The sequence below is a fragment of the Anarhichas minor genome, unplaced genomic scaffold (assembly GCF_050575085.1).
Source record: "Anarhichas minor isolate MPS153535 unplaced genomic scaffold, ASM5057508v1 ptg000040l, whole genome shotgun sequence".
NCBI lineage: Eukaryota > Metazoa > Chordata > Actinopteri > Perciformes > Anarhichadidae > Anarhichas > Anarhichas minor.
The window spans coordinates 1,428,616-1,443,034 of record NW_027466486.1 but is presented as its reverse complement, the minus strand read 5'-3'; the positions used below and the strand labels follow the sequence as shown (position 1 = coordinate 1,443,034).

The following is a 14,419-nucleotide window of genomic DNA, read 5'->3' as shown; positions in this document are numbered from 1 at the left end:
AGCATGACACTGTAACTAGTTCATGTAGCAGGGATTTACCCACAAACCATTAGCATCTGTTATTTTCCCAGTTATAGCCCAGATTAGCTACGTACGTGCACACAGATGAGGGATGAAGGATGCTGCTGCCCTACTTACCACGTAGATACTGAAAGAATCCAGTCACCAGATTTAAAGAAGTCTTTCTGGCAGAAACATCCTTATAGTGAGCCATTCTACACCCCACTCTCCGGCTCTCTCCTTCTGCCTCTCATCAGTTCCAGGGTACATATATGTACGTGTGAAAATCAAATCCACAGTGGAAAACTGAGACAAAAAACACACAGCTGTCCCTTTCCTCTCTTTTTCCAGCAGGAAGCACAACAGATCTGGCTGAAAGCAAAAAGAGCTGCTGGAGGCTGTGTCGAAAAAACGTCCCCTCCTCCCTGACACTCTCACACACAGACACACACACGCACACACACGCACAGATGGCAGAGGAGAAGGCTCTAACGGATCGGGTCATTTACAATCCCATCCTTCCATCTTGCTGTGTTTTTTCTATCCAGAGGAGCCATGCCTGTGAGGATGTGCACAGCCCCCGCTGCACTGCCTCTGTGTATCATCACACCGTCTGACGCTGGAGAGAGATCAGCTAGAAGCATGGCTCCACCAATCAGCATGGGGGAGGCAGTGATGTCACAGCCTTGGCTGCACTATCCTGATGTATGCGTGTCTGTATGTGTGTGTATGGACCTGTGTTTGACTGTAAGATTTGCCTAATCTTCTATGAGACTGACACAGTTAAAAAGCATCACAAATTCCAAGGAAATCGTGAAAGCATTTGTAAAATGTCCCTTTTCATTTTTCTTTCTTCTTTTTTTTTGCTTGTAAAATCAGATGAAGTCCCAGCAGGCCTATTGATTAAATAGCCCAGAACTCAATTAAAAGACTGCTGCACAAAGCTCACCATGGTGCAACAAATCTCAATAATTAATGCTGAGGCTGGTGAATGACATCCACCACCTGCTCTCTCTCTCTCTCTCTCTCTCTCTCTCTCTCTCTCTCTCTCTCTCTCTCTCAGTGTCAATGCTATTGTGACGACAAAGCAGACACACCCACTCCGGGATTCCCACTTCACACACAGTATCATGTAAAAGCTCTAAAGCATATCCCTTTTTGTCCTGTAAGACCTGGAACAACTTCAGCTTTGACCCGTCTGTTTTCTATTGGACTACTCCACTCTTCTGAATACAACACACAATAGTGTATAGTACTTATCTCCTGCAGAGAAATCCCTTTATTCTTTCAAGACCACTGGCATACTAAAAGCTTCTCTGATATACTAAAAATAGGCCTGCGTTTGTTATTCTATTATTACTGCTCTATAGACCGCTGGTGGAACTGGCCCAGAAAAGATATTTGGGTGAAAATAGATTTTCTTTTTTCTCCCTTTTACATCAAAAAAAAGTAAAAGGTTAAAAGTAGCACCATTCAAATGTTGTGGACCGCTGCGTACACTGACAACAATGAGCGTGTCGACATACTTCAATTAATGCACATTTATGAGTATCTAAGTCCCGAGCAGAAAAGGTTAATATAAAAATATTAACCCTGTAATTAACTGTTATCAAGCAATTTTTCCATTTTAGAATTCTTCTTTAACCCTTCAACACCCAACCACCTACAGACATCATACTTTTAGGGTTTCAGTATTTTTATACCAGGGTGTCCTGATGACCAAAAATAGTATTGATACATAAATGACTCACTTAGTGCTTTCATGGTAACATTCCTAAGAAATACTGCATATGTCACACTAGCAGAACAATGGATAGTAAAATGTGTTGCTTCTCAGTTCAGAGTAGTGAGTCGACCTTTAACCTTTACTTTTGCTATTCTAAATGCCTCGTGCCACATAGGACCAACCCAGGAAAAACCCTCTGCTGAAAAGGAAGAGATGTGTTTTTGTTTCCACCAGAGTCAGTCAGGTTAGATAAGAGCCAACACCTGCATTTTGGCCCGATACAAAAACAATGTGTTTTTTTGACAGCTTATTTTAAGATATATAAACTATTTTTTTAGTAGCCAGAAGCAAGTTCTCAAATGTTAAATGCAACCCAGACAGCTGAACGCTGTCAGAAACTGGTAAAAATGTAAGCTATTAAAAAAATGTAAGAATTTAGGATGAATTCTCAACATAAGATTTCTTTCTTCCGGACCTGAGCAAATCTATCCGCGGAGGAAGGCCACAAGAAGTGGTTGAAAGCTTCAAAAAAGAATAAAGTTTATCCTGGAGAAATCCCGGTTAAACTGGGATTCAAAAATAAGCAAACAAGATTATGAATCTGACTAAGAAGTAAAGGCCAACTCTGGAGCTGTTTGTGACACTCTGTGCTACAGACACAAAGGTATGTAGGTCAGGTCTTGATCTCTGACAAGCATGAGATCCTTATGTAAAGCAGCTCCCCATCATTGAGTCATTATGTCTTAGACAACTGTTTTAATTAAGCCTGATGTAGTACTAGTAGCTAAGTGGCAATTAAAAGCGAATAGCCCCAACAAAAAACACCAGCAAAGCATCAAACCACGAAAGCATCTGCAATCCACATGAGTAATGGAGTACTTAAGGTGATCTCAGGACAGATGATACCTTTGGCAATACCGTACTGCAGGTGCTTGGCTTCATTGGCCTGCGTTGGTCACCTGGGAGCACTGTAAAAGCCCACTCACTCTGTTGTTGGGCCATTTAGTCGAGAGCAACCTTACTTTAGCTCTGACAGGCCAACAACAATCAGGCGGGACAAGAAAGGCTTCTGTGGCTGTCTATTCTGACATGGTTGACACTGAGGATTTACTTAGAGTGTGAATGGTTTTCCTGGTCTTCAAAATAACATGACAACACCGTAATCTAATATTCACATACAAAGATACCGAATGAGGAAGATACATAAGATATGGTTTGTTTGACTAACTTCTGAGGCTTAGCTTAGTGCAGAGATCACAGCAGTGTGATGGCTGTCTGTCCCTGGCAGCTGTTACTGACACTGGAGAGCAGAAGCATCTCTCACAGCTGACAACATGCGTGCTAGTCTGTCTTTTACTTGCTTTTTTACTCCAACCGGGACGTAACTACTCCATCAGATTTCTAACAATCTGTATTTAACGTGTTTTAGCTCGTGACCTTTTGCGACAAAGCTGCAGTCTTGGAGGTGGGCGGCGCTTTGGTTGATTGTCAGTAAATTAACGGGAAGCTTTTTTTGATGATTGCTTCATTGTTCACTGGTTTTTTGAATGTGAGGCTTTGCTATGTCTCATTTCAAACTGAATAACTTTGAAATGTTGGCTCAGACAAAACGGGTCTGGAAGAATTGTGATGGGCATTTTGTCACTATTTTTTGACATTCTGCAGACTAAATGAATAATCCATGAATTGAGAAAATTCATGGATTTGACGTCACCACAAACCCTTTGTGTTTCATCATATCCTGTTTGACACACAGCCTAAACTAGACTGAAACCCACAAGAAACCCAGGCGGAAGGAGAGCAGCACGCTTGTCATGCACACTCCACCAGGCAACTATCAGACAGCCCCTGAGGGTATTTAAGGCCACAAGGTGTTGCTACTCTATGGTGGTATGGTGCTGAAATCAAACACACAGATGCTCCGATAGCATGATGACAGCAAAAACTGGAAAAAAGAGTTTTCTCTTAGATTGCTTGTTGATACATTTAGGAGAATTCTTCATGAATCTCTTTCAGCACACAGTGTAGATCACTACGATCGACAATAGATACATTCACAAGACTACAGATTAGCTGGTGTCAATAATTCATCCATCAGATGGACTGTTGTTCAGGTCAAAGTGAGTCTGCATTAACCGGCTCTGCAGGAAGCCTTTAATGACAGGAAGCTGCATCTGATGAACAGACCAGCTTGCTGCCCGCCATCTACGGAGCACCTAAACCCACTGGCACAATAATATCTTCCAGATGTGACCTCACACCAAATTCCACTTCCTGTCATGAAACACGCAACAGTGGCTGGCACTTTGCATTGCACATTATGCCATCTGTGCACAGTTCAGGTGAATTTCCCCCACGCACTATTGAAGGTAATGTATTTTTGGGGATTTTGTGTGACAGGTCAGAAAGATAAATTAATAAATTTCATCTTATCGTGTTTCTATTATTATCTTAAAAATAGATATTGACCGTACTTTTTTTCAGCAGCAGCTAATAAGAGGTTTAGTTTGTGTTTATCGTTACACTATACAGCGTAAACACGAGTAAATATCTACCTTGAGAGACTTAAACATTAGCTTATGTAGTCCTTTATTTCAGGGAGTGAGTCAGTGTGACGGCCTTATCTATTGATAGCAAGTGAATGTAAGTAACTGTGAAACCAAGTCTCTCTAGAGCAGGAACTGGGCTGCGTTGACACAACCACAGACAAATGTTTCGTAACAGTTTCTATGGTAACAAGCTATAACGTGTAAAATTTCCTGGTCATCCACAAACGCATCTAAACTGAGTGGAAGCGGATGCCAGAATCGGCCAGACCTGTGTAGTGACGGTAGTGGCCCAATGCCCTTGTAACAAAAGGGGAACACCAACAAAAAGAGTCTCCCGCTATCGATCTGTTCTCTCACCAAGGGCAAAGAGGGTGTCAGGTTTTAGTCTTGTTCGGTGCACTGTCTGTGCCGTCATGAAGCCACAGTTATTGTGACTCAGTATCCCATGTCAAGACTCAAATTAAGGAGCTAACGATTAACCCAAGACTTTCTCAGAAGAGGTCAAACGAGGGCAAAAATTAGTCTATTGCTAGAAATAATTGGGTCCAAAAAACCTATTTTTACTGGGGACAAGATGACTTGATGCTACTTTAATAACGGCATGATGTGAAAACACATTTAGCTTACTAATCTCAACAGAAAGGATAAACAGATCATTGTTTGATCCATGTTTCAAACATGCTTCTCTGAATAACTTCTCAATTACTGTATCGAGGCCGCAAAACAACTTAGTTTGGTCACAAAATGTTACAAAAATTGAAATTAAATGTATTTTATCATTCCAAAAAATCTCCTTTCAAGGGCAACAAGTACCTGTGGACAGCTCAGTTACATAATATAACGTATCATTTTAAGTATTAATTTTAAAAAACATACTTAACATTGAAATTTCTTGTGCATTTTATAATTCTAAATCTTAAGATCAGAGACAAAAAAAATAAGTTACACAGGAAACAGACAGATTGTTAATGCAAAGGCAATAAGTAATAGTTTAATTTGAAGGTATATGTTTTCTAACTGTCTGCCTATATGCTATGTGAATTCATGAGTGTGTGTGTGTGTAAGCATGTGTGTGTGTGTGTGTGTAAGCATGTGTGTGTGTGTGTAAGCATGTGTGTGTGTGTGTAAGCATGTGTGTGTTTGCCTGCAAGCTTGCCTTGCAGACGCTGACAAACTTGAGATGGGCATGCGGCCCAGGCATTGAATCAGCACAATATTACTGTGCAGCCGCGCAGGAGGAGAGAGTGTTTTGTCCGTAAGCCAGCTGAAGCAGAAGAGTGACACTCACCCTGCAGTTTTTGCATCACATTAGCGATGTCCACAGACGGCCGACCGAAGTGCCTTGGAGAGGCCATGTCGTCTCGCCGCAGCTGTATGACAAGGTGGGTCACTGATGCTGATGGCACAAGATCCTTCACAACTGTCCTGAGTGGGACATCCCCCCCTCTGCCCCTCCCTCGCTCTCCTTCTCTCTCTCTCTTTGTCTTTCTAATTTCACTGCAGGACCAGGTCCAATTGAATCTCAGGTTTCATGCAGGGACAGCAGGTTTACGGTCCAATAGAAGCACTTCTTCCAGTCGTTGCCTGAAGAAGAGAAGCATGTTAAGAGAGTTTCGATTGAGGCCACACCTTTTGTCATGCAGCTATTTCACGGCGCTGTTATTGCTCACGATTTATTATTATATTTCATTTAAAGTTTATATTTTGAGACCAACTTAACTGTTTAGCTTGTTTTCTTGTTCACAAGTACATGTTGATGTTGAATGACCCCCCCCCCCCCCTTAGGGAACTCAGCTATTAGTTAACTTTGTACCTTAGAAGTCACAAGTTTCTCACAGTGTACCTCAAACATTGAAATACTACAACAATCTGCATGTTTTAATTATTATTTTTAAGCTTTTATTCTAGTTTTCATTGCTGTTGATGTTGTTTTTACCTCTCGGTTGATCATTTTGTGTTTTATTATGCAAGAAGACAGAGTTTGCTTTTTAGTGAGTTTCTCATGTACAAATAAAAGAAAATGACCCTTCTACATCAAACAATGCACCACAAGAAATAATGAATGTGCCACTTGGGAGGAAATATACACGATGAGAAATGAGGCCATTCAGGAAGCCTTTTCCACAGAAGACATTTTGACATGTTACAGTACGAAAAGCACAGGTGCAATTAATAAAATCAATAACGGCTGAATTCCAATAAAACCATTGACAGTCACACTGTCTGACATGGCTTAAAACATAGTCCTCGTTAATGTTATTTGTGACACCTGTGAAAATAATGTGCTGGAGAACAGGTGATTTACTTAAGACTATCCCCTTTCCCTTATACATAAATGTGTCAGTCAATTCATGAATTGCTTACATGACAAGTAAGACTCGGAATCAACTTTACTGATCAAGTATGCTGACACATGCTGGATATCTGACTAAATCGGAAGTAATTCGTTCTCAAGAAGTGCCAAGAAGAAATTTACAGGAAGCCACAAATATAGACATACAGATAAGCAAACACAACCACAAATATATCATTAAAAGGCAAGTAACATGGACACAAGTAACGGCCATATATTACATACAAGCAAAATGGTTATTAACTAGAGTAGTTAACAATAACGATATATAACAAGGGGTTAAAATAAGGAGTGAAACTGTATTTCTTCTGCAAACTGTCAACTCATAAAACCACTAACCACTAGCACTTACAGGACCATCAAAAAGGAAGTTACTGTTGGGTGAGAAAATACGAATTAGCTAAAAGAAATGTCCAGGTTAGCTAGCTAGGCACAAACGTTTGCCTGCAACCGTTTCAATACATGTGTGCACATATTATTATAAAGCTATTTAATACTTCATTACAATTTGAAAGAGTTGGACACCTGCATTTGATTGCTTTATTAGCGCCAGTTTTAACAGGAGAGGAAGTTACTAAAACACCTCAAATTAGCTACAACTACATTAGAACTAGCGAGCTAGAAAGCATCACAACATTACAAAATGAATAGTTAACGCTTCAGTAAGCAGAACCTTAACAACAAACAGGCAAACATGTATCACTTTAAAAATACAAAGTTGCATTTGACATGTCATCTTACCACTTTCAGGACTGCAGACGGGCATGATAACTTAAGAGGAAGTACCCCCGTGTGTGTGTGTGTGTGTATGTGTGTGTGTGTGTGTGTGTGTGTTGACTTGTTGCCAGTAGTAACAGTGAAAATGAAACATGGTGGTGTGAAGTGAAGTTTGTAACCACAAGAAGAAGAAGAAGAAGAGGAGCGGCACGCTGCTGCTGCTGCTGGCAGCGAACTGCACAGACCTAAAGGAAGGAGGGGGGGGGGGTCGGAAATGTGTGGACCAGCTTCTGTCCTCCTAATTTTTAGGAACAAAAGAGGTCATTCTTTGGGTAAACAGAGAGGAATTCCGGGTATCCCCCACTCTCTCTCTCTCCCTCTCCCAGGGTTTGTTTAGGACACTTCACGTTGAGTTTTTAGCGTCTGTTATGAATGAAACTACTACAGGATGCTGTAGTTTTGGGGGAAATCATCCTGCAGCATGAACCTTGCTTTGTCTTTTCAGCTATTAATTAATCAGGAAGTTCCCTCCTATGTAAAGGGATGGGGGGGGACCATCTGGATCACAATCAATTTGTTAAGTCATTAATAAAGGGTCACATGTTTATCACTCTGATACACCAGCAAGTCTGCAGTTATACATGGGAGTGAGTCTTCAAATACATACACAAAAAAACAAAATAGTCTTGAGTTTTATGCTCAAGATGTCATAATTTTCTGTCATAAATTGTGAATTATTGCATTTTTCTTACTAAATCACCCACGATCCTCTGTGCACAGCAAATACTGAAGATACAAACAGACCCCTCCACCTGGTGCAGAGAACGCTGACTGGACAAATTCAATATATGCAACATGAAAAAAATCATATTTGAGGAAAAGAGCATGAATTCAGTGTGAGCAGCAGAAGCATCAACTCACTCCAGACCTGATGTTGGCAAGTGACTGCAGGGACTTGACTGGGTTTGTACTTTCTCCTCAAGATGATGTAATTAATTTAACTTAAAAAGACACGATGTTCCAAAGGACACGGTGCAGAATATGGTTAAAGTTAAATAAAAGTAAGAAGTTTGACTTCCTCTCTTTATAATACAGATCATAGTGACCGTGAAGTGCTCAAAGATGCAGTCTCCCAAATTAATCTCCATTGCAAGTACTTCAGCGCCACCTGCTGGACGTATTTGAGACATGAATGTATTTCTGGAGAATTTCCCCCATAAAACATTCTCTATGGCCTCTTCCTGAATACAAGTTGCTTGAGGAGTTAGTTCAAAGTTAAATCCTAAAAACGTGCTTATAGATATCTAATAAAGGCCCTACTTTAAGGCTGTCTTTCAAAAATGTGTCCATTTATTGGAAAGGAATAGTTGAACCTGTATATTGTATCAACTGTTGAGCTGCAGAATGTCAGCCTGAGGACTCTGAGGACAGAAGTGAAGCGGGAACAGTGCAACAATTGAAGGAAATCCCCATTGAGACTGAGAGCTTGATAGTCTGCAGACTCTAGTGGATGCTTAGATTCTCATGTTTCAGCTTATCCAGAACCTTGTCAAGACACTTGGAAACACAACACTTTTTACGTCAGAAGTAAGGTTGTATTTTTAATGGTTGAAGTCTTTTAAAATTGATTCGTAAATACATGAATCAAAGATTACTGGAAGAGGTAATTAACTCGAATCATCCTTGTTCTGCAAAAATCCAAATTAGGTTAATGTCCCATTAAATGGTGGAAATCTAATAATCAGATGAATCCTACCGTTTTGCCCGAGACATGTCAAAACATGACAAAGCAGGGAACAGAATTGCTTCTAATCTCATATATAGCATCTTTAAAATGTAATGAATTATTGCATCCACTGAATTGGAGAAAGACAAATAGAAATAGGCCATAAAGAGCCCATGATGAACCATTCAAATCAAATCAACTCTACCACATTCATAGTCAAAGCATTACACTAAGGCCAATGTGTACAAACAGTAAATCACTGCAATTTCAAAAATAAACCTAAAGTTACTGTCAATACTAACTGTAAAGATGTTTCATGGCAGGTTTATTGGGCATTTTGTGGAATTGAACTGTAAAAGTGACCGCAAAGGCTACACAGTGTATTGATCCCAAGGAAATGATGCAAAAGGAAACCACCCAGTTTCCCAGTGTTGTGTCCCACACAGATAAGCAATGCACTTGCTAATTTTAAAGCCAGAAAGGGAAGGAAGCATGACAGCAAAGTTTCCGCCACACCAAACACTGTAGAGGGGGGGGGGGGGGGTAAGAAGCAAAAAGCTTGTCTTGGAAAAAGCTTAGCGTCCGTCTGTCTGCTCGGAGTCGATGTGGAATCTAACAACAGTTTATGGTGGAATTATGGCACATAATGAAACACATCCCATTTTGGAAATACTAAAATCATTTAATCTTGGTGAGTGTATATGTGTTTGTTTCTTTTGAAGATCTAAGTAGTATCCCAAAGCTACTATGTAACAGTAGCATGTTGTCTTGTAAAACGCAGATATAATAGTACAATTGATACAAAATGTTACATTTTCGCATACAAATCTGTTTCATCTCCTAAACACAAAGACAACAGTTAGTATGCATCACATATTTGGAACACATTTCCAAAAAACACTCAGCTGAAAGCCTTTGTTTGGTACTGTCTTTTATTAAGCTTAGGTTTTTAATTGTATCCGTCTATACTGTAACTACATCGCACCATTTTATCCCTGTGTTTCTTCTGTTTAATTCCATTTAGTTTATTTTGTGTCCTCTATTTAAGCTAATTAATTTGAATTCCTATTTATGTAGTACGTCTTGTTTTTCTTTCATGTCTTATGTTAACGCCTGTTTATGTCTTATTTGAATTGTGCAATTCAAATTGCCTTGTTGTGGAAAGGTGCATAAACGTGCCGTGAACAACTTTTTCGTGAGGACAATCGAATGATAAAAAGTGAAGATATTATTTCAGTTTGTGCTTCAACACAATGATGCTATACCTAGACAGTGAGCCCACACGCAGGTATGATGTAAGATTTTATATAACACTCTGCTCAGTATAGCAGTGTCCAGCAATAGCAAATCAATAAAAAAGAACAAAATTCCCTGAAACAATCTGGCACATAGGAGATGTACTCATACATCTGCTCCTTGTCAATGCTAATAAGATTCTATTTCTTTCTTGAAATGCAACTGAAAAGTCCATCTGGGGAAATAATCTTCCCCATGTTTAGAACAACACAATACATCCTGCCTCACATTCTACTAAACATTTATTACAGTATTTCCCCTTTTTTGACACTCTGCATTGTTGTTTTTTTCCCTTTTCCAGGCGATATGATTTTAGCCTTCTGTTTGTCAGTGCTTGTGGGCCTGCTGCTCGGTGCTCTGGTCTACGTTCTGTTGACCTGGGCATCCCGGCGCCAGGCCACCGCCAGGATCACCAGGCGCTCCAAAAGGAGATCCGGCACTTCACAAACAGCCACGGGCAACCAGCTGGGCCTTTACAGAAGCACTTTTCTGAGCGTCTACAGACAGCCCTCTCTGGAGCCAGTGGGCCCTCTGGGGAGTAAGCCCGGCGTCGAGGCCTCCACCTTTCGCCCTGTGGCCAAGAGGAGCAGGGCTGGCCTGGAGATGGCAGAGGACACTCTGATCATCATGCCTGAGGACACAGCAGCTTCAAAGTCGTCGGATTCAGCAGCCCTCGTACCAAACAAGAGACATTCCTTCTGGTTGGGCGGCAACGGACTTAAAGGATTTCTACCTTCACAAACTCCCCCTCCTGCATACGACAGTGTCATCCATGCTTTTGAAGAGACATGCACTTGAATCTCTCTGCATAAATACAAGAGAAGCTGAAAAGGGGAGAACATTCTGGGATTACACAGGACTTTCTGACTGTGCTCTGCTATTTATCAGACCATTTCCAACACTTTTCAGTCTAAAGAAGTGTCCTTAACTGAATAAGATGCTTCCACAACCATCAAGTCTCATCACAGTGTTGAGATATAGATAAGGGGTGCAACTAATGACTATTTTCATAATTGAGAATTTTGTTCGTTTCTCGATGAATCAATTAGTTGTAGAATGTCTCAGTATAAAAAAGAAAATACCCATCATAGTTATCCAGAGCCCAAAGCAACTTCTCCAAATGTCTTTTTTTAATTCACAATGATATAAAATAGAGACAAGCAGCAAATGGAGAAGATGTAACAAGCAAATGTTTTCTTGAAAAAAGACTCAAATGATTAATCAATTAATCGATTAATCATTGCACTTCTAATATTCTGTAGTTTTTTGCAGAACATCTCATGACCATGCATGTAGAGCGTCTGAGGCATTTTAATCTGATCACATGAAGGTGACGGCAACACTGTGTGCTAGATGGTTATATATTATCTAATACCACAATAAAGATGTAATATTGATTTGATTTCAGTGCGTGTGCTTTTTGTGCATGAATAAAACAATAGAATCCGTTTATATATTTATATTGAGTGAATATAGTGTCATAGGCTGCTTGGCAAATGGAGGAAAGTTATCAGTTATTAATTAATAAAACGTAACGTTGTGGCAGGAAGGACAGTCCACTACAAGCACATTCATCACAGCAAGGTCTTGTGTCAAGAATGTCACTACAACTTACATTACAAAGATGGGGTGTGCCGAGCAAGGTTGCCATTATGAAAGAAACCCCCTTTTGAGGTGCAGCAATACATCTAGTTTTGATTATAGTGGCGTGTGGACCAGGCTCCATATCAAAATATAGCAACAAATGTGGTTAAACTGTACATACTTACCTTCGGTGATTATTGACAGGCTTATTGTGTGTGTTGGTGCATTCGTTTGAACGGGATTTTGAAGTTCGGGGTCTATTTTCCGTGCTAACTGCCTCATGGCAACCCGTTTTAAAGCCACAACCCCAAAGTGCGCCAGCGGAACAGTGCCTGGCAACACGACACCGCACTGTGCGCCGACTGCCTCTGGATTAACGCTGTTACAGCGGTGTCAGGTACAGTACGTACAACTGCATAATGTGTGTCCATATATAACCTCTTTGATGAATGCACTTATTGATCCCCCCCCCCGAGCAGCTCATCGGTCTCATCAGCAGTGGCTCATTCAGACTGCTGCATGCGGTCAGATGGGCTCCAAGACGCCTTTGAATGAGAAATGCAATTGATGTAATGTGTAATGTAGTGAGATAACCTTTACAGAGGAGATGATGGGTCTTTAACTTCGACTTTTATTGGATGCTGGGAATCTTCATTCCTTCAAAGTAAGAGGCAAACATGTTTTTAACCGTTGTTTGTTTGAAATGTTACTAATTTATTCCTAGTATCTGCATTGGAATACGCTGATGGTGTTTTTTTAGATGTATAAATTAGAATATAGGAGTTCACATCCTTGCCTGGCTGTTCTGGTGTTTGACGTAAAATAGCAGAAACGGACAGTCAGTACCCATGGAGACTGCGAGTGCCCTGATCTCCAATGCAGTGTTGCTGTTGCATAGAGACTGAGAAAAACTGTGGATTTCAAGGTTGATGCACTGAACGACAGCGCGGCTATTTTAAGCGAGAACCACCTCTCTATCACTCTCTTAGGTTGTCATAGTTTGTTGAGTAACGGTGTTCTTGATTCGTGTTTTTCCTTCTCATTTCAACAGGATGACACGACTCTTCAGAGCCACACCAGGAAGACACGGGGCGGGCCACTGACATCAGAGAAGCCTCATTTCATGTCAAACTCTGAAGAGCAGAGCTGTGTGATTTAAATCAGAGTAGAGCTGGACCACATCTGGCTGTACGATGCATTTTACTTCCCCATATATGTTATTGTAAGCACCAGGAGCATAGCAGCCATTACCCTTCAATGCATCATCTGAATGGAAATATGGACACTATCAATGGAGGATTTTTAACTCAACATGTCCAGGAACTATGAGGTATGTTGAATTTCTTTCATATCAGAAACGATTTTCCCAGGTTACTCAGCCATTAAGATATTATTACATATTATGCTACTTACAAAAGTATAAACTCTTTCTGCGCAGCCAAACATTATTCACATTTAGCAGGACTTCATTTTAAATTGTAGAGGTGATCCCAAAGTTGCCAAAAATACCACTTAAGTCAGACTAATATTTGTGAAATGTGTAACACGTAATGCGCAATACATGCTTGATATATTTGATGGAATTGTTCAGCCAAAAACATGGAGTCTTGTATTTGTACTCAGTGTAAACATAATTTAGGTTCACTGAAGACGTGAAACAATAAGAAAGATAAGATGGAATACTGTCAGACATTGGAATAAGATAAGAAGACATAAAAGGGCAAAGCTTTAATTGGAAATGTAGCTGTTTCTGTTTCAAAATATACACTATATCCTTGAGGACAGCAATAATTAAATGAACAGAAAGCACAGTGTTTCAACAGGCAATAAAATGCATTTTGATTTTTTTTTTTTTTTTAAATCTGCCTTAAAATATAATTTACACGGTATTTATATAATACTTTTAGTTTGTGAATCTGTACAAACAAAAGACAGACTGTAGTGATGACGTCATCTAGGGACAAGTCCTGGAGCTGCTCCACAGTGAATAATAGAACAACAGCTACAACACTGTGAGCAGCAGCCATGGTGATTCTACTGGTATAAGGGCACATTTAGTGATTCACTGTAGCAAGCTCTGTTCACTCAAATGTTGGAATATCTCGAACAGCGAGAGCACCAGCCCCTTGAAACTGTTCACATTAGATGCCTATGAACTAGCTTAGTAAGATGACGCCCATTAGTATGTAGATATTTTTTACATATACGTTATTAGTGGATGCAACTTGTCACTCTTTAGGCAGCTTCATTTTAACGTTAAATCCACCCTTGTCTTGGTAACCAGAAAAATATCACCACAAAGTCCTTTTAGTGGCTGTTCTGGACCTTTCTGTTGTATCAAAGTTTGCCCAGCTGATGTTGAAATTTTCATTTTTATGAGCATATTTAGGACTTCTCATCCATGTTGACTTAAAAAGTGTGATTTCAAAGTTAATTCTTGAGTTGGAGACGGAAATTAAAAGAATAAT

General features: G+C 40.1%; 2 protein-coding genes across 8 annotated transcripts in view; one reads left to right on the top strand and one right to left on the bottom strand.

The window, feature by feature from the left end:
* syne1b (spectrin repeat containing, nuclear envelope 1b) overlaps window positions 1-7,438 on the bottom strand; it is a 77,031-nt gene extending 69,593 nt beyond the window's left edge. For 5 of the 7 annotated variants that reach the window (XM_076108399.1, XM_076108401.1, XM_076108402.1 and 2 more), the window contains exons 1-2: window positions 7,370-7,431; window positions 5,564-5,859 (exon numbers count right to left, since the gene is read on the bottom strand). In XM_076108399.1, coding sequence (XP_075964514.1) covers window positions 5,564-5,630 — 67 coding nt within the window. In that variant the 5' untranslated portion in view covers window positions 5,631-5,859; window positions 7,370-7,431. Of the gene's footprint in view, window positions 1-5,563; window positions 5,860-7,369 lie in introns of all 7 variants that reach the window. The other 2 variants (XM_076108403.1, XM_076108404.1) reach the window with 1 other exon arrangement.
* Window positions 7,439-9,608: 2,170 nt separating this feature from the next.
* Window positions 9,609-11,764, top strand: myct1b (myc target 1b). The gene is made up of 2 exons (XM_076107870.1): window positions 9,609-9,762; window positions 10,669-11,764. The coding sequence occupies exons 1-2, from the start codon at window positions 9,675-9,677 to the stop codon at window positions 11,163-11,165; spliced, it is 585 nt and encodes a 194-aa protein (XP_075963985.1). The 5' UTR covers window positions 9,609-9,674; the 3' UTR covers window positions 11,166-11,764.
* The last annotated feature ends 2,655 nt before the right edge of the window (window positions 11,765-14,419 follow it).